General features: G+C 48.2%; 11 protein-coding genes across 11 annotated transcripts; 4 read left to right on the top strand and 7 right to left on the bottom strand.

Annotated features, from left to right (window-relative positions):
* Positions 1-124: 124 nt before the first annotated feature.
* Positions 125-1,276, bottom strand: N7516_006373 (uncharacterized protein; the record flags this gene model as incomplete). The annotated part of the gene is made up of 1 exon (XM_057219093.1): positions 125-1,276. One exon carries the CDS (start codon positions 1,274-1,276, stop codon positions 125-127), a length of 1,152 nt encoding a protein of 383 aa, XP_057073184.1.
* A 1,019-nt stretch (positions 1,277-2,295) lies between these two features.
* Positions 2,296-3,753, bottom strand: N7516_006374 (uncharacterized protein; the record flags this gene model as incomplete). Its single annotated transcript, XM_057219094.1, has 2 exons — positions 2,296-2,883; positions 3,124-3,753. The coding sequence occupies 2 exons, from the start codon at positions 3,751-3,753 to the stop codon at positions 2,296-2,298; spliced, it is 1,218 nt and encodes a 405-aa protein (XP_057073185.1).
* Positions 3,754-4,449: 696 nt separating this feature from the next.
* Positions 4,450-4,925, bottom strand: N7516_006375 (uncharacterized protein; the record flags this gene model as incomplete). Its single annotated transcript, XM_057219095.1, has 3 exons — positions 4,450-4,623; positions 4,688-4,737; positions 4,793-4,925. The coding sequence occupies 3 exons, from the start codon at positions 4,923-4,925 to the stop codon at positions 4,450-4,452; spliced, it is 357 nt and encodes a 118-aa protein (XP_057073186.1).
* Positions 4,926-5,175: 250 nt separating this feature from the next.
* On the top strand, positions 5,176-6,300 carry N7516_006376 (fumarylacetoacetate hydrolase family protein; the record flags this gene model as incomplete). The annotated part of the gene is made up of 5 exons (XM_057219096.1): positions 5,176-5,203; positions 5,251-5,489; positions 5,550-5,865; positions 5,925-6,024; positions 6,096-6,300. The coding sequence occupies 5 exons, from the start codon at positions 5,176-5,178 to the stop codon at positions 6,298-6,300; spliced, it is 888 nt and encodes a 295-aa protein (XP_057073187.1).
* A 1,225-nt stretch (positions 6,301-7,525) lies between these two features.
* Positions 7,526-9,298, bottom strand: N7516_006377 (uncharacterized protein; the record flags this gene model as incomplete). The annotated part of the gene is made up of 4 exons (XM_057219097.1): positions 7,526-7,658; positions 7,716-8,392; positions 8,456-8,950; positions 9,053-9,298. The coding sequence occupies 4 exons, from the start codon at positions 9,296-9,298 to the stop codon at positions 7,526-7,528; spliced, it is 1,551 nt and encodes a 516-aa protein (XP_057073188.1).
* A 1,115-nt stretch (positions 9,299-10,413) lies between these two features.
* N7516_006378 (uncharacterized protein) lies at positions 10,414-12,914 on the top strand (the record flags this gene model as incomplete). Its single annotated transcript, XM_057219098.1, has 4 exons — positions 10,414-10,518; positions 10,623-10,638; positions 10,731-11,257; positions 11,367-12,914. 4 exons carry the CDS (start codon positions 10,414-10,416, stop codon positions 12,912-12,914), a joined length of 2,196 nt encoding a protein of 731 aa, XP_057073189.1.
* A 664-nt stretch (positions 12,915-13,578) lies between these two features.
* Positions 13,579-14,881, top strand: N7516_006379 (uncharacterized protein; the record flags this gene model as incomplete). Its single annotated transcript, XM_057219099.1, has 2 exons — positions 13,579-13,733; positions 13,870-14,881. The coding sequence occupies 2 exons, from the start codon at positions 13,579-13,581 to the stop codon at positions 14,879-14,881; spliced, it is 1,167 nt and encodes a 388-aa protein (XP_057073190.1).
* A 576-nt stretch (positions 14,882-15,457) lies between these two features.
* On the top strand, positions 15,458-16,384 carry N7516_006380 (uncharacterized protein; the record flags this gene model as incomplete). Its single annotated transcript, XM_057219100.1, has 3 exons — positions 15,458-15,496; positions 15,836-15,902; positions 15,975-16,384. 3 exons carry the CDS (start codon positions 15,458-15,460, stop codon positions 16,382-16,384), a joined length of 516 nt encoding a protein of 171 aa, XP_057073191.1.
* A 605-nt stretch (positions 16,385-16,989) lies between these two features.
* On the bottom strand, positions 16,990-18,131 carry N7516_006381 (uncharacterized protein; the record flags this gene model as incomplete). The annotated part of the gene is made up of 4 exons (XM_057219101.1): positions 16,990-17,044; positions 17,108-17,378; positions 17,706-17,778; positions 18,096-18,131. The coding sequence occupies 4 exons, from the start codon at positions 18,129-18,131 to the stop codon at positions 16,990-16,992; spliced, it is 435 nt and encodes a 144-aa protein (XP_057073192.1).
* Positions 18,132-19,223: 1,092 nt separating this feature from the next.
* N7516_006382 (uncharacterized protein) lies at positions 19,224-19,839 on the bottom strand (the record flags this gene model as incomplete). Its single annotated transcript, XM_057219102.1, has 3 exons — positions 19,224-19,477; positions 19,597-19,666; positions 19,804-19,839. 3 exons carry the CDS (start codon positions 19,837-19,839, stop codon positions 19,224-19,226), a joined length of 360 nt encoding a protein of 119 aa, XP_057073193.1.
* Positions 19,840-20,262: 423 nt separating this feature from the next.
* Positions 20,263-21,895, bottom strand: N7516_006383 (WW domain-containing protein; the record flags this gene model as incomplete). The annotated part of the gene is made up of 4 exons (XM_057219103.1): positions 20,263-21,252; positions 21,314-21,463; positions 21,527-21,770; positions 21,828-21,895. 4 exons carry the CDS (start codon positions 21,893-21,895, stop codon positions 20,263-20,265), a joined length of 1,452 nt encoding a protein of 483 aa, XP_057073194.1.
* Positions 21,896-22,156: the final 261 nt, after the last annotated feature.

Here is a 22,156-nt window from a genome sequence, read left to right on the forward strand (position 1 = left end):
AGTGTCTTCAGTTTGATATTTGGATATATATTATTTCAGTTGGAGTTTTTTTCAAGATAATTTCGTGTGCTTGCGAACTTTACCCGAGGACGGCGAAGACTTCCTCCCTCCCAAAGTTGTGCGCTCATACAACCATGACCCCCAAACTGACCAGTAAAGACAGCAGTACGTAGTACAATGAACGACTTATCACAGTAGCACTGCCAGTCACTGTCTGAAAGGCGATTAGTGACGCATTGTGGCTCGACGCCCCTGGCAGAACCACCTGCGAGGAATTCGCAGCATCCAAACTACCCGTGAATGTGAACTCGAAAGTCACATTTACTTTTGTGTCGGTGTCCGGCCATCGAGAACGACCTTCGAACCCAGCAATTGTCGAGCCGGAGAAATTCAACTCAAGAGTTTCATTCGTCATAGAGCCATTGATGTGTGTTCCAGTGGGCCACACAAAGATAATCTTTCCCAAACTCCTCCTCTCGGAGCATAGACTATCCGGAAGGGAAATCTTCTCACGCCAAAGACCGGTATTGTCATAGAGCGCTGGTTCTAGATGGTCCCTTTCACTGTCTGCCCAGTCTTTCAGATCATAGACCCCGTCAAACAGAATCTTGTTGCGGTTGTCAGCCGCCTGGGTAATGTTGAACAAAACGGCATCCATGGCTTCCTCGACCGAAGTTTCATTGAACAAGTCCACCGTCGTGGTGAGTTGTATGAGATCCGGATCTTCACACAGTGTGTATGAATAATCGATATCCGAGACGCGCACGTTGCTCTCCCAGGCCTTGAAACCCAATGTGAAGGGATTGACGGGTCCAGCAGGGGTGGGAGTTTTGGCACCGACCCACGCAACACCCAACATGCGCATGGACTGTCTACCAACGGGACATTCGATCAAAGATGAACTAACGATATTGTCTTCGGTCAGATTGTTCGGTGGTGTTATGATTGTGTACTTGAGCATGGCTTCGCCTTTGAAGTAGACACCATCCCAGTCGGTTTTAACACTTGCATGACCACGCCGTGGTGCCTGGTTGTATTCGTAGTAATGTGAAGGTTGAAGATTGTCAAAGTTGAGGAGGTGGGTATCAAAGCAGTGGGTTTCGCCCGAGGATGATGATGTTGATGAAGAAGTGTCATCACCATCACTGGAATCGCTGGAGCCACTCGAGCCACTGGAGCTACTGCTGTCGCTGTCGCTGTCGCTATCACTGCTAGAGCCATCGCCACCGCCCTTTCGTGATAATACTTGCGTTGGGACGGCCAGCAAGGCCAACATTGTGAGGAAAGGGCGACGAAGTAACATTGCTCGTAATCGTAAATCAGTACATATGGTATCAAAATAAAATTGTCTGTCAGCTAATCATCCCAAATTGTTCGTCAAGAAGAAGAAAAAGAAAGCCAGGAAAATAAAGAATGCTCCGGTCGAGCCCGAGTTTATGAACACGGGGGGTTTGGGCGTAAAAATGATTAATTTTATGCCCTCGTGAAGTGATGACACGGGATTTATACCTATAGCTGACCCTGAATGCCAAGGTGCCAAGGGATTGAAACGGGACGATGCTCGTGTTCACGGAATAACTATTGGACAGGAAGTCATTAAGTGCCCTTTTCTTGGAGTAACCTACAACTTTAATGGTCGTATTGATCAGGTGTTTGTTTAGGGTTTGGGGCTATGGATTGATCGGATTTAACTTGATGGATCCACGATTTCCGGTGAGAGCTGGTTGCTTCTGATTTCAAACCTCTTAGTAGACTGGAGCCAACTGATGAATATACAGCAGAAGCCACATAATGGCTAAATCGATTGGCATTTTTATCTAGCCTCTGAGGCTCCCTTAAGAAAACCATATCAATGCTCTTTATGCTAACGTGTACTCTAGTAGATATAATTCATACTTAAAGCCGTGCAGTGTGCTTCATCGTATCGCCCACCTAAATCAAGATAGTCTTTCGAAGATGCATTTTTTCTTAAATACAATTCTTTCTAACCATGATTCAGGCAGGCACTTCCTAAGCCGGAACCCCTAAGGTCCTAGATCATAGTAGGCAATGTCTGATATGGTCTAACGATAGTTATGGCTACATACGTAGGTTGCTCTGTATCTTTTAGCATTCTCGATAGAGTTAACAGTTTAGGTAGGCGCCGTCTATCAAAGCTTAGGACCGCTATTAACAATTCCTAGAGCTCAGCGAAGTCTACGACTAGGTATGCCATGTATTTTTATTTGTTTATATGTTCATTTATTTGGCCAACCAGAACGAGATCTCGTTACACTTCGTTCCGTTCCTCTCGATCTAATGGGCTCTATCCACTTCAGCCGCTTTCGCTATTGCTTCAACAGTATACTCATCCGGGTCCCATTTCAGAATCCTGGTTTCTTTCTCCTCCAGCTTCCGAACAACAAGTTCTTCCATCTCCTCTATTTCCTTCTCACCTAGTAGGCCGAGCCTCTCTTTCCAAGCTGTCTCGGGGCTGCTCACAGGACTTTGAGCAGCCCCGAAAAACAAGGGATCAATTTTCTTCCAGTAGATTGCGTCAAATGCGAAACTATTCAACGCTGCGTACACGATCCAGAAATTTCCGCTGTCCCAGCTCCGTTGCATATGGCTAGACAGGCGTTGGTTCTCTTTCATATGACCTTTTTGAATCTCCGTGTCCTCGCGGCTTTTCATCGCTCTAAGAAACATCTTCAAGCGATGATTAAACACAATTTCCCAGTCGTCCATGCCATTTGGCCAAAGCTCGGGCTTTTCGATGAGCAACCACCAAGGCGGTGCGTGGGAGAACTCAACTGGTGCCGCATATGTGAACTCCCAATCTACCACTCTAGCAATTTGCATATTTTCGTGGAGCAGTACATTTCCCGGTCGTAAATCGTCACACTAGACTTTAAAAGGACCTTGTTCGAATGGTAAATCAGTAAGTCGCTTCTCTCTAGCGAGCTTACGAAAAAGCTGTCGCGCCACAAACTTTCGTCGACAGTCATCTGCTGACTCTACAGCATCGTTCCTCTAGTGCACTAGGTGTTCAATATTTAGGTCCGCAAGGGCTTCGAAATAACAAGAAGTTGTACTGAATATAGTGTCGGGAATTTTAGATCGCGGTAGGCTTCCTAGTCGTACCAGTTTATTTATATTCATTGATAAGGGTCGGCGCGATACTTCCCAGGTGAATTCATCGACCTGGGTAAGAGATCCTATACGAGGAAAAGAAATCTTCGACAGCTGAAGTAGAACACCCGCTAGCTGACCATATAAAGACTCAAGCTTATTATCGTCGATGTTTAGATCTAGAATTCTACGTTCCCTTTTCGGGCATCCAGGGGTATTGAGAGCGTCGTATATATTTGTTTTGTGTTCGATGTATTCCATCATAATAAATGGACTTAGTTCAAGGGGGCTTTCCTTCTTCGTGCCCGAGTCAAGAATGAATGGAACAGGTATCGATGTCTGGTCTGTAAGAAATCGCATCGTGGCAACTTCGTTCGCAACTTTTTCCTTAGGGAAAAATACGGCACCGGGCTGGCATAGCCGTATGACAACAGCATGGTTTTTGTACTTCATCCGTAAGGAGATATTATAGGAACCCTTTTCGAGTATAGCAAACTCGGGACCATCACCTCTTTGGCGTTGGAGGATGAACATCGCGATCGGTTTCTTGATGTCAAGTTTCAGGAATTGAAGCAGCCAGTTGTGAGATATTTTCTCGGCAAATTCCCAGGTCATATCATCGGCACACATTAGTGTTTTCATGATTGTGTGTGGAATCTGGATAGAATAGTTTGAAAGTGATAACAATACAGTGAGTGAAGCAGAAGAATTATTGATTGCCTTGGGCCTTTTTGGGTGCGGCTTGGCATCACACGACAATTATTTTTTGCCTAGAAACTCGTTGCATCTCTGCGGCATCCATCAACTTATTCTGCGACTGATAGGATGACCAGCACGTGTTAGCTGACATAATTGATGTGTTAGGAAATAACAAATGAAATTTGACTTACGGAGTACTGTCTTTCCCTTCAATGTTTGCTCCCTCAGTCTAATAATAAACTGTGGGGTAGTTGATGAGCAACCACAGGCGTTTCTTCCGGTTACACTCCCTCAAATTGCCAGAGCTCAGGATTTTCCCTATCTCGTGTGGCTTTATGGATTCATTCTCTCTAGTTAGTTGTTTAAGAGCCACCATCTGACACCGGTCTGAGTGAAGTCTTCATTTTATGACACCGAAAAATGAATACCGGAAGAAAGACCCAATAACACACCCCGCTTCCGACTTTCACGAAAAAGAAAAACTTCCTATCTCGCAGGCAATATTGCGGAATGTTCTTTGCAGTCTAGGAGTGACAATCAATGATCGACTTTTATACCGAACTGCGTGGAACGTCATGAAAGACCTGTCATCAAACGTTTATTGAGGCATGGACATATACATGGTCATATTTACAATGTCTAGCTGTCCAGCAGCACGGGCACCTTCTCAAGCAGATATTCAACTATGGCATCGGGCCCACGCTCGACCTGCAAGCCCTGGGGAATGGCGTGAAGCTTGATATCGGGTCGAACAGAACGAGCGATTTGGTGGATCTGTTGGGCCTCCTCAGAAGACCACATAGAGGCACTGAACTATTCAGGATATTAATGTGGAATTCTAGCTCAGGAATGCTCGAAAATTCTAAGTCAGACTTACCAGAACCTCGGGTTTGTGCTGCTTGACCTTGGCCTCGACTTCGTCGATTTCTGTGCGAGGGTTTGTCAACCGAAATTCCTTTACAATGGCTCTCAATATTCTTACTCTCGCAGTTGTCGACGTGGATTATAGTGTACCGATCGCTCAGAGCCTCGGTGAGGCGGCCGATGAGGCGCTTGGCGCGCTCGGGTGCGGTGTTGACGCTAACCAAGTGGAAGGGACCTTTGGGAGTAGACATGGCGGCGGGATAGGAAGGGTAATTACTTACAAAAACCCGACAGTCGCTGGGGGTTTCATCCTTTTTATTCTCCAAGCTGATATTGGCCGCGCTCGCCACTTCCCCACATTGTGGGATGCTGCCCCTCCGGCTTATACAACACCGGGCTAGACATACTCCGCTATCGGTCTCGATAGTCCGTATTATATTTGGGGGTTCTGCTAGAATCAATCTACTCACTTCCCCTCTTTATTCTCCAATTAATACTGCCATGTCCAAAATCGCATCTACCTTCTCGCGTAAGAACCCTCAAATTGACCATAAATTCCCAACTGACAACAAATAGGGCTGGTGCGCTTTGTCCCCAAATCGAACCCCGCCAAGGTTCTAATCGGAGAGCCCGTCGATCCCAAGCTGGATGTTGGATTGGCTCTCTACCAGGGCAAGGACGTTGCAGTACACCCATTCTCTGGCACTTCAGTCTTAAGTCCTGGCCAGGTGACTGATGCGACGGAGACCATCTCGCGAATTCTATCCCCTTTGGCGCAAAGCGAGGTTGGAACTATTCGCTGCATTGGACTGAACGTGAGCTTTGAACTATGACAAGGAAATTCAAGGAAAGGAAGCTGCTAATGCGCATTACAGTATGTCTCCCATGCCAAGGAGATGGCTCTCCCGATCCCTGAAGTCCCAACATTGTTCATGAAGCCAGCCAGCTCTCTGGCGGATCCTTGGCCTGCGCCAACCGTTCTGCCTAAGATTACGCAGCAGGATAACACCGGTGACTACGAGTCTGAGATGGTTATCGTCATTGGCCGTGATGCTAAGGACGTGTCCGAATCCGAGGCCCTCGACTATGTCCTTGGTTACACGGCTGCAAACGATGTCTCCAGTCGCACTTCCCAGATGAATCAGAGCCAGTGGTCTTTCTCCAAGGGCTTTGATGGCGCATGCCCGATTGGTATGTCCATAAGGCTGGATAGAATGCACAAGAATTTTGCACTGACTCGATATCTATAGGTCCCGTCCTCGCTTCCGCTGCTCTCATCCCCGATGTCAGCAAGCTCCAGATTCGTGGTCTTAAGAACGGAAACGTGATGCAGGGATACTGCCCATTGACGTTAGTTATATTTGCTTCGCATTAATCCTGGTATATAGAATAGCACCTGCTAACATTGAATTTCACCGCAGTGACCTTGTCTTCGGCGTCCCCCAGCTGGTCAGCTTCCTCTCCCAAGGTACCACCTTACCTGCCGGTACAATCATATTGACGGGCACCCCGCCCGGTGTTGGCGCAGCTAAGAACCCGAAGGAATTTATCAAGGCTGGCGACGAGTTCGCCGTTGAGTTGCTGCCCCATGTGGGAACACTTATCAACAAGATCGAGCACCAGTGACGAAATCTAGTATATAAAATGATAGATGTTACTTCTTGAGGCAATATATATCCCTTTATGTATGTTCGTATGCACCAAGATTTGTAGCTGCTGTGGTCACTATTAAATACTAGTTATGCGCCGACGTATCCTTGAATACACGGCACAGTCAATAAAGCCACCAACGACTATCAGATAGGACTGGATATATTTAATTCCTGGCCCAAGCCACAAAGGTAAGGGGAATCGCGTAGCTTTGACCAATCACAGAGCTCCACCGGATATAAACTCTTCCCTGGTCGGAGTAAATCTCTCCCGCCACATCGCCCTATATTGTATACAACATCGATCCTTTACTGGGCAACTTTATTGTAGAGGGCTAACGTGCCCAGAAAAGAGCAAAGATGTGCCAATGGGTGAGCTGGATCCATGGATTCGATGCTTATAGACTTAGCAGAGATTCCTCTTACTGATGAAATGTTACTATCATGGTCATGGTATAACGTATCCTATACTAGAACAGTATAACTAGTCCTGAGATCACCTTCCCGCATTTCCTTCTATGTAGTAGTCGGCTGGAAACATTTAGCCAGAACCGCAAGCCGAACTATATACCCGGTAGTTGTTAATTGTCTGATAGGGCCCGTGGGCCTTGTTGACCCGCGATGGGTCGATTTCAGCGCCACAGGATTATACCGGGTCGGTGTCCCGAGCTATCCCCGTTAAGAGTGATTTGCTTTAAAGACGGTCTGCGGCCTTTTTTTGGGAAGAGATTTTTGCTGGATTTTCGATTGTTGAGTCAAAATCTTCTCTCTCATTTTTCTTCATTTCTTTACATGGATGTTGTTGCTGCTAGGGCTGTCAAAGTTTTATGCCTCCACTCCATACACATTCCTATAGATGGTGATATGAGTTATTCAACAGAACTCAACCAATCTTCTTGATGTTACTGTTATAGGTTGACTACAGATATATCCTGTCGCCGATTAAATCTCTTTGAAGAATCATGCAATTCATGAGTCAAGCTATATACTGTCCGGAACTACCTTGCCGTGGTCGATGCCGACACCGATGCCGATGCCGAATCTTCATCTAACGAACCCGAACCCGAACCCGATCACTCTATCACTCTATCGTACCCATTTACCCCCGATGCTCTAAAAACCCAAACCGACACAACGATAACGAAACGCGTGAACCCGAAACACCGAAATTGAAATTGAAGTTGATTTCTATTCTGGTCCATTTACTCCTCGCTACGCCAAATCTTACCCCGCCAGTGCAGGAAGATGGTGGGAATAACACTGACGACGATAACCATCGCCGACCCAATGCCCGCGCTAGGTGCAATACCGACAGTCTCGAACATGGGAGCAAACCTAAGCTAAGGTTAGCAACGACCCTTACAAAACAAAACGAAGAGAAAGAAAACATACCAGAAAGGACCAAGGAAACCCCAAATCTGTCGGACAAACGTGATGAACACACCGATGTTACCAGCTTCCTGCGGGAAGCAATCGATAGCATAGGTGATCATCACCGTGGTAACAAGCTGGTTCCCGACAGCGCCAATAGCAGTACCGATAATGGGCGTGACGTTCCAGTGTCCACTGGGTGATTCCTGCGTGCAGACCAGGAAGACAATTATACCGATGATGGTGAGCGCGAAACCGAAGTAGCTGAGCCATAGACGGAATTCTGGCTCGGCCTTACGGTTGATGCGTCGGCTGCGTCGGCTCATCCAGAAGTCTGATAGCACGCCGCCCATTTGCTCGCCGATTACGGAACCTATGATCGCACCTAGGAACTGCATGCCTAGCTGTTCGGCATTGAGCTCGAACTTCTCCTGGAGGAGTTGGGGAATCTCGACAGTTGCGAGAACGTTACCGAAGAGGAAGACCATGGCGTATGCGCATGCTGGGATGAGGATTGACGGGTGTCGAGCCATTGTCAGTGGGCTAATAAACTCGAACCATGAGAACGGTGTGGGGTCGATCCGTCGCAGTGACATGTACTCGATCTTCCTTGTTGACTCCTTGTTGTCGATGCCGGTGTCCAGATAACGGGTTTCGGGGCCGAAGAACAGATACAAGATGAATTGGCCGCCGTTGATCTTTAGATTTGTAAGCTCATGAACAAGGTTATTGACTACTATGGAGATGGGAAGGGAACTTACCATTGCGAGGATCCAGTAGATCCAGTGATAACCAACACGGTAGCTGACGAAGCCGAAGATGAAAGGCCCAACCGGGACACCCAGGGTGATCATCAGTGTCCAAACGCCCATATAACGGGCACGGTCTTTCTTAAAGGTTGTCTCCATCACGACCGCACTGCCAATGGCAGAGGCGGGCGAGATGAAAAAGGCCACGAGGGCCCGACAAGCAGCCAGAGAAGCATACGTGGTGCTCTTTGCACACCCGATATTACACACGAGACTGCATATGAGGGAGAGGAGGAAGATAGGCCGACGCCCGTACCGATTGGACAGCGGTTTCCAGAACAGAGGAGCACCTCCAAGGATGGCAATTTGCAAAGAGGTCAAGTAACTAGCATCTTGCATTCCGACACCCATTTCTTTGGAGATGTCTGAATAGGCAGGGATGATGCCGGCGGCGGTGAAGGTGCCCATACAAGCGTGGAACGCCACAAGGATAAGATTAATCATTTTCTGCGCGTTGGTACATCAGTCTTCTGTTCGGCCATTCCTTTTGTCTCGTTTCAAGATTATTGTCGATGAAGTCATCTTGTAGCAGGGAGAATATTGACTTACCTTCCACTCTGGCCAGTTGTAAGGGTCAGCTGGACTCATTCCGGGGACAGGGTCAAGCTCCAGAGTCCCGTGTCGCTCCATCAGATAGTCTCTGTGTGCCTTTGGCAGATGAGCAGTCATTGACTCGGCGTAATTGGCTGCCCGTCCATGTCCTGCACTCTCAATGAGATCGATGTCGGTTTTCGTTCCTGGCACCTCGATCTCGTCTCGACGGGACGAGCTCTTTTGCAACTCCAAGGAAGCCATGGTGCTTGCGTTGTTCCTCGATGAGAAGTGGAGAAACACTCAAAGGCTCGAATTACCCTCGATCTATGACCCGAGGTGGTGTGTTGATTGTGGTGAGAATAGGAGAAAGTTTGTGGGAGTATTGAATGGGAGGACTACAGGAAACAATATTTCAAGTTGGGTCAGTTGGGGCATCCAGGACAAACAATAATGATGACAGATCTGGGACTTCTGTACCTACCTAGGTATCTCGGCTGGGGACATGAAATCAGTGAGGGACTGGTGAAAAATGCCGGAGTGAGTGGGTATAACCAAGACGCTAAACCCACGGCGTTCACCCAGTCGGACCTCCCCTGCGCCTGGGGGGGAGGTATTCCCCGGAGTTCTCGGCTCTGTTGCGGGTCCTTCGGGAGGAAATAGAACGAAAATGAGGAGAAAATGGAGGGAAAATGCGGAGTCACTCCACGGTTCCTGATTGGAAAGCGTCGATACCGACCAGTCAAGATGCGGCTAAATAGACTGTTGTCATGGGATCGTGCAAATGGAATCGCCATGGCACTTGAACACGGCTACCCGATGAAGCCTTTTAGTATGCAAGTACGGCTCCCATCCCGAGCCAAGTACCGACACACTTTGCATTTTGACGTCTTGGCGCAATTTCCTTAGGATCGAGCTATTTGTTTCGCTACTTTCACCATTCGGCTGTGGAACTTTTAATCGGGACGGCATTTCTAATTCTACCTGCAAGCCGCGCCTAAGACGTATTTGATGAGATTTGGCCGTTGGGTCTAAGCATAATAGCCACACTTCCTTGGCTGTATTGCCACGGCGCCTTGTTTTCGCTTGAACGCTTGGACGCTTGAACGCTTCTAAGGATAGTTGACTTGATTTCAAACACCCCTTAGTTGCTTGAACTTCAATCTTATTCACTTAGAGTAAAAAAATATACAATTGAACCTGATCTTTGTAACTACCTACCAACAACATAGTCTAATCCCGGGGCAGGCCAAATATAATTCCGTGGTCGCACAAGCACCTGGGCAAGTTCACGGGTCTACGGGTGCCCGGGTGCCACACCCCACAATCTCCTCTCCACAATCTACTTTCGTGCTGTTTCTTCCTTCTCCTCGGCAAAAATGGCGTCAATGAGGACCATGACAGCACTACCTCCGCTGTCAGGAGGCAAGAAACTGATTTGTCGAGTATGCCAAAAAGCATTCTCCAAGGCCGAACACTTGAGGGTAAGTAGACTTCGTAGACTTCCAAGGTTGGCTTCAAATCCAGCTTCTCTACGAAAGAGGGACCGGTAAGTGACACGAGATAACTAACGGGTCGTTACACATAGAGACATGAGCGGTGCCGTATGTTCTAATTTTATCAGACCCACTGGTCCTTTTTGATCCCTGCACAAAGTTCAACAAGAGTGACCCACCCAGCTGACCGGAAGACTTAGATACGGGATCCAAGCCATATGTCTGCAAAGAATGTCGAAGGCCGTTTGCCCGACAAGATGCTCTTACCCGACACGAAAAGCTCCATGCTCGTGCCGTAAATTTAAAGAATGACTCCTCGGATGCACACTTGCCGCCGCAGCCTACCTCTTTGGATTCTCTCCCTTCGTGGGATACAAGTAGTGCGTCTACTGCTGATCCAGCGTCAACTTCAGCAACAAGTCACTCTTGGGATGAAACGCATCCTGGAAATCACAGGGGTATGCATAATGTTGCCTCGGAGCTGGACTTCGCGTTGGTCTGGCCTGATTCGGAAAACTTGTTTCAGACCTTGATGTCCTCAGATTCGACAGACCAATGGCAGATGCCGCTTGGTACCTTGCCATTTGCGCCTGTTGTGCAGGATATCAATGGTATGATCTTCGGGTCTCCGAATTTATTCGATGACCATAGTTCTTCTGTCGGGACAATACCATCCGGTGGAGGGCACCAGGCAGTGCGGGATGTCACAGAGATGGTGACTAGCTCGGTGAGTTGCACTTTGCATTCTGTCAGACGAGGAAATTGAGGTTTTTAAAACCGTCGATCAACACAGATTGAACCTAGATTCGAGCGCAGCTGACATCTCGTTATACTAGTCATTCAGTGTTACCGCCGCCGTCAAAGCTACGTCCATCACTTCTGTATTCCTCGACGAATGTCTTCATATGTTCTTCATCCGATTCATCCCCACGTTCCCAATCCTACATCGTGCAACTTTCGTTTTCCGACAATGCACACACGCTCTCCTCCTTAATGCCATCGCCATCGGCTCTTTGTACTTAGGCCCCAAGGACTCGGTTGCAAAAGGCGAAGCCTTATGGCACTTAGCGCATACCGCACTTTCAACTTCATGGCAGTCCATGATCACACATAACGGCACCTATGATGCGTGCAACGGCGTTCAGTTGATGCTCACAGCCCTACTGGGTCAAATTTATGGGGCGCTATCCAAGAACCGGGCAATCCGAACCACCAGCCAGGTCTTCCACCCACTGGGCTTCTTATGGGCAAGACACTGCGGCATGTATGACAGCGAGCCATACTCAATGGACAACCTGCCCTCGATCGATGCCCCCGCTGCAGAAAAGGAACACCAGTGGCGAATCTGGTCTGCGCGGGAGATCCAGCAACGCACCCTACTAGCGTACTACGTCCTGGACGGACTTTTGGCTCAAACATCGAGCGACGGTGCCTCTTCTCGCCATGTGGCAAACCCACTCAGCCTCCCGAGTAGCGAGGAAGCCTTTGATGCGAGCACTGCCGATGAATGGTTGGCTCATATGCATGCCCAAAAGCCGGACCAGTCCTCATTCAGGACGATTTTTCGCTCCCTCTTCCCACCAGTTGGTAACTTCCGCCCTCTTGAATACAAATTCTCCACTTTCGCACTGCGTGTGGTGCTCGAAGGGCTCCATTCTCTAATCTCCGACTTTGATGATAATGAACTAGCTGTGGGAGTTCCTAGCCAATCAGACGTCCGGCGAGCCTTAGCTCAAGTCTACGAGACCATATCCATGAGCATCCACTTCACCGCAGCGGAAAGACTCGAAATTCTCCTGCGCTGGCACACGGTCTGTCTAGATACAATGATAAACTCGGCCATCCTCTCTCGCCACGTCTGCTTGCGCTACAACATTATCCAGCACGTCTCCGGTGGAGGCGGAATCGTCCGCCCGGGCTTCGATATAGTCAAATGGGCTAATTCAGAAGATGCGCGGCGGGCCGTCCTCCACGCGGTCGCTATCCAAGATATTGTAGAACAATTACCACGTGGCCGCGCGCATGTCGTGCACATGCCCAGCTCACTGTTCGCAGCGGCGACAATATACGTCGTTCTTTCACTTGCAGGAGTGGCCACTGTGAATTTACCTCGAAACATTGTTTGGCAAGACGCTTTGCTGTTCCATTCGGATCTCAACTTGGGCCACGATGATATCCGGCCATTATCTGGCTCGGAGACAAAGCGCTTTGTTGAGAATGGAAATGGGACTTCCTCACTTTCACTTCCTATCGGTGGTGCTGTGAGGAATCTGCTTTATGAACTCAACTCTATGCAAAAGCTTTTCCGGTGTTTGTCTTCGCAGTGGGGTATTGCGCATGACATGGAAGATATCATTGCGCAATGGATTCAGCTCTGTCATTAGGTGATCCGACTAGACAAGTTGATTGTTTAACCACACAGAACTTTGAAATTTGGTCGTCTTCGGCGTTTATTATGGTAGTGTTTTGCGTGCTGTGTAACCAGGGATTGATGATAGCCTTCACACTGAATGAATATCCAAATTTAATAACGTCCTAAATGCTGATATATACAATGTTTGTTCACATATTCTCCAGCTAATCGAAGATAGTGTTCACATTCTGTGTAGAACTGCTTTGACTTCTTGGCGAACACTACTGGTTCATGTGGGCCAATTTCCTTGCCAGTCGACATCTATCTAGCCCGAGACCTGCAACACCCATCATGACTGGAAAATACACCCGAGGTTGTCGACAGAACTACTGGTATTACAAATCCAGCTCCTGGCTCGGGTGAGCGGCCGCTGTAGATAGGTCAGTAGAGGAACCTCAAATAGCAACTCACCCAAGGCTATAGCTAGCAAAAGACGGTCTGTTGTAGTTGATTTAGGGTTGTGGTCCGTCCACGTGGTTCACGTGCTCTGTCATCCATGCACGGTTGCCCTTTGCCCTAGTTTCTTGTATAGGGAGAACTAGATTGTCCAGTATTGCAAGGTATTTCAATTCATTGTTCTGAGTTTCAAATGAACAAATTCTTGTGCTTATTGTTTAGCCTCATTTTGACTCGCAATGTTGACGAATGGATCTCAGACAAAAGAACAACAAAACCTCATCACGTGCGCACACAGAACACGGGATAGACCTCGGGACGGGACGCGACGCACCACCAACCTCTCCGACCCACTGCTAGTGTCATCCGCTGACATTCTTAATCTCCTTGATCTGTGGGTCCAACTGTGTGCTATCCGTTTAAACTCAAGCCAAGTCATCCAACTCAGTGGCAGCGTGGCGTCCCATGCCAAACAAGACCAGATGATCATCAATCAAAACTAAGACCCCACAACTTGGAGTTGGTTCCAGCGATGCCCCCAATGGATCTTGCGTCCGCCGGGGGACCAAGCTCAGCGATATAGTGATCGATCGCCGTCCTTTGACAGGCCGCGGCAAGAAGCTTACTCTTGCGCAAGAAGGTGTTCTCAGGAGGCTCTATGAACAAGAATTGCCCTCAGTATCCAATGGTGAGCTGCCAGCGAAAGGGTTCTGGATGAATCTCGCGTCGCAGTTTCGCGAGCAGACCGGTCGGGAGTATTCGTGGTTGTCTGTGAAGCGGCGGGCTGCAAGTTGGGGTCGGAAATCTGTAGAAATTGGCCGGCAACTGGATACCTCTAGTGCGAGTCAGCTCGGTATTCAGAATTCGGTACCTGGACCTAGTCATCAAGAAATTGCTCATGAGTCCCCACCCCAGGAGGGTTCAGACAACAGCGAACAACCCACGATATCACAAACAAAGCCTTCACCGTACCCTCAGGATTCGAAGACCCCGGAATCGTCTCAACTTGAAAGAAGCCTTGGTATCGGGGACTGGTTGCAGCGCAGTTGGGTTTCAGGTGGCCCAGACCCAAGCCCAGACCCAAGCCAAGACACCAGTGGGAACCACAGATCCCCGCGCTTGTCCCAACCCCGGCCCCGATCAAGATCGCCCCAACGTGTATCGCAGCTCAGAGATCGCCGTCGATCTCCTTCACCGACGAGACGCACCAAGGCTATCTCCAGACGGTTGCATGACCAGCTGGCGTCTTCCTCCAATGGAATAGTTGCGTCTGGCCCCAACCCTTTGTCTGGCTCTTCCTCAGCCTATGAACGTGTGCAGTTCAGCCATCTGAGTAAACGAAACCCCCCTGGATTCAACCGTATCCGCAAGAGGACGGAGAAAGATGAGCCTGAAACCCCTGAGAGTCGCCGTACTGATTCAGAAAGATCTAAACCCGAAGAAAATAACGTTAGCAACGGTCTTCCTGTGTCGCCGCACTTATCTGACCAAGATGACTTACCGCTGGCTCCAACTCGGATCTTGAGAAGGCGTGCAAAATGAACGAACCTGCAAACGTCCACGGAATAACGGAAAGCACGGAGATAATATCAAGTTGCACATGAATGTTGCTTAGGCATCAAAGCGGTGTGCCTGAGGATCCAAATGAGAAACTGCATCCTCCTGTCATGTCATTGCACTAGTTATATCGGAACCTGGTCTATCTGAGCGTAATGCTCAGATATAATGGTCTTTTGGCCGAATGTGTAACTCGCCAGTCCAGGGGCGGGTTATAACAATCCTTAATACGAATAAACCTGTCTTTCTAAAATGGACCGGTCCGGTCCGGTCGCCCTATCCCTAAGTTTGCAGTATGCTTGACCACAAGGCAGCGCAGATTATTTGAGCGTCATCGTTTGTCTCGTTTGAATAACTACAATGCGCGACGACAAATCCCATCGGTCTGATACATTTAAAATGTTTGCCTGTCTCTTCCCTCTTTCCTCTTCCTCTTCCCCTTCTTCTACTCAAGTTACTCAAAAGATTTCTTGATCTGAACACGCATTGACCCATACCAAACATCAAGTTTACATCTACATCTTACCATACCATTACCACGAACTATTTAAACTGCCCAAGATGGGAAAGGTTAAGTGGGATTCCAATGCAGACCAGACTGTGAGTTCTTTTTTCACTTTCCCGTTGCTTTTTATTTCAATCCAATTGTCCGAGCCCAATTGATCAACCTACACCGGCTATCTCAGTTTGCCCTAGCTTTTGAACTATATCTGGCTGGGCAAACCTGCAACAAGCTTCATGCACTACCACACAAAATCTCTTTGATATTGATCTCTGCTTGGAGGTCGCCATCATTTTATGTTTCCAAGTTTTCATTTGGGTCGCAAATTTCGTTTACTGTTCCATATTTTCTTCAACCTCCCTCCCTCACCCTGTGTTCATGGATCCCGCTCAAGCCTGACTATGACAACTATGACTAACGAATCTCATCTGATATAGCTCCTTGCCAAAATCCTGGAGACCCATGAACTGAGCGTCGATGCGACTCGTGTTGCCGAGGCCTGGCGTAAGTTCTCCGTTTCACAGTCACTACAGAAACCTGTGATCGCCGAAAATAGTCACTCTAACAATTCTTTAGCCACTCAAGACGGTGGCCACAAGCCAACCCCTCGTGCAATCAAGGAACGACTTGCCCGAATCAAGGAGAACGTTCGACTCGGCAACGCCGCTGGCTCCGGGCCCTCTAGCCCAGTGACCCCAAGAAAGCCAACGCCGCGCAAGAAGGCAAGCGAGAACGCCGCTGCTGCTGGCCCTTCCCGCAAGCGTAAGCGGGTCGCCAAGGAAACAGAGGACATGCCTGGGCCTAGCAATGAGCCTCTTGCTGAGCCGGCTATCAAAAAGGAAGCCGGTCTTGACGTTATCGACCCTCTCCTTCTGTCGCAGGTCGAGGACGAATCTCCCAATGCCGACAACGGAAACAACGACCCTGAATGGACTGAGTTCAATGGTGAGGTCGCTGATTCGGACTCTGACCAGCTGCCCAAGTAACTCAACGGTCGTTCGGAAGGGAGTTCATGTTAGTCGCCTACAATTTCGGCGGTTTGAAGAAGTCCAATGATGATCAATATTCAACTTGGTGTTTTCCTGTTGGGTCGTGTTGGGTGCTTTGTTGTTCCCCAACCCTCCCGGTCGTTCAGAGAAACAGGAAAATCATCCAGGTTGACGGAGAATTGTTTTTATTTCCACCGTGAGGTGATGAGAAAAATTAGCAAAAAATAAAAAAAAAAGGAATTGCCGGTGCCCATTTGTCTGGATTGCACCGAGGTACTTAGTTCAATTGACAAGCCACTCCCCACGTTTACCTTGTATTCCATTTTTGCCATACGGAGCTAAAAGAAGATTTTGGGGATCAATAACGGTCTTTATTTCGATAAAAGAGACTCGACTACTCGAGCTCACTGCCATTAGTCACAGACCCATCTGATAATAACCCCTTGTAAATTGTTCCATTGCATATCTCAATATTCCTCCCTGTTGTGAGATTCTGAAAAATTCCCCCGATAAAACCCGGATACCATCAGCATCTTGACACCTTCACCATGTCGACGCAGTGCGGTTCGGTTGTGAAAAGAAGAAGAGCGCGGTGATGGCGCTTAGATATCGGAGGAATCTTCCTCCGCCTTGATGGAGTCGGAGCTAAGGAGAGAACTGGGTCAACCAAATTAGCACTGTGGACTTCTGTATGTATCGTCACAATTGCCAGAGACTTACTCCTTGATTTCCTCGTGCTTGATCTTGGGCTTCTTAGCCTTCCTGGCCTTCACGCCCTCAGTCTGGTTTTCCCCATCCTTGGAAGCTCCGCCTTCTCCACCGGACTCGGCATCAGCGTCCTTGGCCTTGCCAGCAGTGGCCTTGTCAGACTTCTTCGGAGTGCGCTGACGCTTCTTTGCAACAGGCGAGACAGACGAAGAACCCTCATGGCCCTCCTCAGCCTTAGCCCGAAGACGAGCGATTCGGTGACGGAGAGCGGAGACGGTGACTCCTATATTGGTTTAGTATCGTGATTGTATCAGTTTGGAAAACAGGTTGAAAAGGACATAAGAGATTGGAATGGGTTTTCAGATCAAATTGTGCATGGTACACAGCAAACAGGCGACGATCGGTGGGTCATGCACAACAAAGAAGGAGTATATAGTTCAGGCGAAGTGCATAAGCAGATGAAACATGTATGTGTGAATAGGAGCATACATTTGTAGGCAGGTGATTTATACAGATAAAGCACAAGATAAAGGGTGGAGGCTATGGTCAGGGTTCGGTATTAAAAGTGCATATGAGAGAGATATAGGGGGGTTCTCCGTGTAGGACTAACCGTCACCCATGTACTCGGCGAGAGCATTGAAATCGATGGAGCTGGGGCTGATAGCAATTATGCCAGCCAGTAACTAAATAGAATGATGGTTAGTTGTTGCGACTTGTTGAGACTTGACAAAGATGGTAGAATATCTAGGCCAATATTGGAAAAGGAAAAAGGAATGTGAAAGTGCGTTGGATGTATAACATATCCGCCACATGTCACCCGCGCAGGATAAGGACAAATCGTGCAGTGAAAATCACACTGGACCAATGCAATCTGATCTTCAGTCCAATCTTTATCCTGCGCGGGGCAGGCAGCGATATTCATCATGCGAGTAACGCGAGTAACGTCAATCACCCAGGATATCAGGGATGGGAGACAATGACAGACAGATTATAAACGTACCTTGGCATCGGCCTTCTCATTCCAGGTGATCGTCATTGTTGCTTTGGCGATCAAACGAGCTAGAGCAGACGGTATCAGTATCCATGTGGACCAAAGTGACGAGTAGGCTAAGAACAGGAACAAAGGGTACCGTAACTTGATGTATATTCTGCTCGTAGAGGGTGAATTGGAAATTAATGCACCTGTTGGTTCGGTATGTGTAATTGGACGTGGTTATGAATAAGATGAGTGATGTTGAGTGAGAGAAGAAGAAAAAGAAAAGGTGGGAGAAGAAGCGATCAAGAAGCGATCGAGATCGATCGAGAGTCGATCGAGACGACCCAAGAGTCGATCATGAGTCGATCAAGACAACCCACGATCTTTAAATATCGATGGTCCGCCAAATGCACAAAGAAGTCACCCACTGCTTCCTTATTTTCATAAGCGTCGATACAAATCTATGTAGGTTAACCCGAGTTAGGGTTAGATCTACGCTTTATTATATATGCTATCACCCAAGATACAAAGCGAAGTATATATACGGGATCTAACAGGCGCATACACGGGATAGTATAAGCAAACAGCAAACAACTTTCAAGGAACGAGCCTACAAAGCGTGTCTTGTTCTAGAACAGAGAAATAAAAGGCAACAAATTAGGTCACTGTTGGTTGAACCTCCTGAAGAACTGCCTCCAATAATGGTGATACATGTATTTATATGGTGTGAATTGCTTTATCTTTATTGGTAGCAAACCAGTCACCAGTCCCAAAAGTGGTGATGCATGAGTTTTTTTAACTAGCGTGATAGACAACTTTGCGTTTAGGTCCGAGGTCATAGTAATTCAGGTATCTTGGTCCTTTTTCCACAAAAGTCTGGAATTCAGGCCATGGCTATGACACAGCATGAACCAGTTTATTCCATGCTGAGATGGCTTAGGAGAGCTACTGCAATTACATGAACCTGAATTCCTTTCAGAAACGAGTATTCATAAAAGATTTGCTGCCTTTGAAAGCAAGAATAACAAGGTACAAGATAGACCTAGTCTAAAGGCCAAACGATCTCATCCCTCATTATGTCTCAGCAACCCCTTCAATGTCTGGACGATAGTCATTCTCTCCCAACCGATGTCACCTAAGAAGGGGAAGCTCTTAGAGCTTGCGCTGCTTAGTAGGACTGGAGGCGGATTCATCCCCTTGCTCATCCTGGCTCTCGACAACGGTGTCGTTTTCCTTTTCAGACTGGGCGACCGACGCAGTCTTGCGCTTGCCGGTGGTTTTGGTAGACTTGCGGCCACGGCCAGTGGGGTTGTCGGTATTGTCCTTGGTAGGAGATTTCGCGGAGGTTCCTTCATTACGGTTTTTCAGACTGTAAAGATGCTGTTTCACAGCTGCAGTGCTGTCGCCTATACATCGTCAGATAAGTTCATTTAATAGCGAGGTAGGATAGAGAGCTCATGGGGGAAAAGGATAGAAGTTGGGGATGATTGACGTGACAGCTTTGGTATAAAGCCCTTGTACTCACCCTCTCCTATGGCTTTAGCAATCGCGGAATAGTTCAGGGGAGAATGGACGGCTAGGATAGCCACAAGCAACTACCAATCATCAGTCATTGACATTGACAACAAGACCATACCAATATGAGTAACAAAGGGTCAATTAAGGTGAGAATAGTCCAGGAACTACCATCCCAGGGGATGTTGTTAGTGTCCCATAAAATGAGAAAGCTTACCTGCTTGTCTCTCTGGTGACTCCAGGTACTAGTCATTTTGATAACGAAATGAGTTGGGGGGGATGATTTGGGGATACGAGGATAAGGGTGAGGTGAGGTTATAGAAAGGTGAAGTGGAGAGAAATGACAGAACGTCAAAAGTCATCGTCTTATGTCGTTTGTCAATTTTCTCGGCGCGGGCACTAATTAATGGAATATTCAGATGAACCTAATACCGGAGTTCGTGTGATCATTGTAGCCGTAATGCATTAATGCATTCAGGACAAGGAATTTGTGGTAGTTAAAGCGAATGTTCTTTGGCACAAAACTCAATTGAAGTAACAAATTAACAACCCGGGAATCTATACTGAAACACAAACAATGACAAAGATAAACATGTTCAAAGAAGCCGCTCAAAAGATGAAATCATGTACTGAGTCCCCGTTTACCATAACGATGAACATAGACAACAATCAATGCCTACAACTGTCCAGCAGAAGGCGGTGTCGACGTCCACGGCCCACTAACAAAGTGCGACTCCGAATGTCTCCCTGTCTCCCCGGATGAGCTTTTGACATGCTCACGGTAATGACTCGGCTGCTGGTGAGGAACTTGATGAACAGGTGCTGTTTCAGGGAATCCCGTCGGCCCACCGCTAGGACCAAATTGATGCTGATTCTGCGAAACGTATTGGTTGAAATTCACTTGCGGCATTGGGTTGTGATATTGCTGATGGCCTTGGGCAAGGTTTGCTTGGTGTGATCCTGGCAGTTTCCGTATCATGTGCTGCTGTTGATATTGACTCTGTACATGTTGCAGTGGCGAGAACCCCTGTAGAGCAGGGTCTGCGGGGGGATGTTGCGAATGAAAACGTGGGTCGTGCTGGCCTTGTCCGAATCTACCTTGGTCAACCATGGAGTGCGGTAAATTGTTGGAGAAGCTCTCCGTGGAAGTTTGGTAAGGCTGCCCTTCCCGGACAAGAGAAGCATTCGAGGTACGGCGAGCAAATTCTCCCGAAGACGGTTCCGCATTCTGGTTGGATGAGTAAGACCCAAAGAAGGGCTTAGACATGGTTGATGGGCGTAAGTTCATCGGGACACCCTCACCAGAGGCATTCGAATGACCTTGTTGTGATTCCGGTTGCCACCGTGGTTGGGAATCGGAAGCCCCATCAATTGACCTTGCCATTTGGTCCTGTGAGTTGCTGCTTATTGTCCACGATGCTGGTGGCTGGTGGCCATGCAATCCAGCAGGATCAGCGGAAAATCCCTGAAAGGATTGTGTATGTTGCGTCATGTTATAACCGTTTGGATGTCCCTGGTAAGTACCTGGATTATTACCCCAAGCTGATGAGATACTTTGGCCCATATGGTGTGGACCCGTGATTTCATAACCTGGGTGTGTCTGGCTCCCATAAAATGCCGACTGAAGACCAGCCATCTGCCCAACAGGGCCCTGCTGCAACGAATTCTAGAATCAAATAAGCACCACAACCAATCAGCATATCGGAGACTGGAACATTTAAACATACCGGGCAATATCCGGCTGCGTTTGCAGCCAGCTGCTGCTCATATCCGCCGGGGAAGTGTTGACCCGTTTGATTCGAATACCAACCCGGTACCCCGGAAGACCCATAAGTTGGATTGTCCGACTGCCCATATAACTGGGAGCCAAGGGAGCTCTATCCCATTATCAGTGCCATTCTTGCAATGCTTACGCAGACATAATGAGCGCGATTCCCTACGGAAATTCTCGCACTGTCCGCCGCAGAGTACGTCCCGCCTGCCATTGTGTCCGTGGACTCCACCGCTCGAGTGCTGCCGCTTGTCGGATGCGATGTTGGCTCCCGTGATGGGCCTGCGCCGATCGGAATCGGCGTCGTTGATGGGGTCAGGACGATCGGCTCGGTTGGAATCTCCCATTGCGACTTCCCGGTTGTCCGCTGTACGTAATACCATTTCCGTCCGACACCTTCCCATTGAGGTAGCCTATCGGATGTTACTGTTAGGATGCAGTAGGTTCTTTGGTCTTCGGGTTTGACTTACCAGCCTTCCGGAAGTTGAGGTGGTGGGGAGGATGGGCCTGCAGTGTCCGCAGGAGCCTCAGGGGCCATCTCGGACTTAACACGATCCAGCCGATGTCAAAATGTCAAAAGGAAAAGTTCAAGACATCCAAATTCTGGATCTAAACGGATCAAATGCAAATATACATGGAAAAGAGGGGAGGAATACACAGATGTGAGGTTCAACGAGACTCGCCGAGGAAGACGATCTTGTGGGGCTTGGCCTTTGATCGCCGTGCACGGACCCCAGTCAACACCGCCAACTGCGAAGTTGTGATTGACCATTAGTCCTATATAGTAGCTCTGTTGGAG

This window comes from Penicillium verrucosum (genome assembly GCF_028828655.1).
Source record: "Penicillium verrucosum strain IBT 35672 chromosome Unknown utg000002l_segment0_segment0, whole genome shotgun sequence".
Lineage (NCBI taxonomy): Eukaryota > Fungi > Ascomycota > Eurotiomycetes > Eurotiales > Aspergillaceae > Penicillium > Penicillium verrucosum.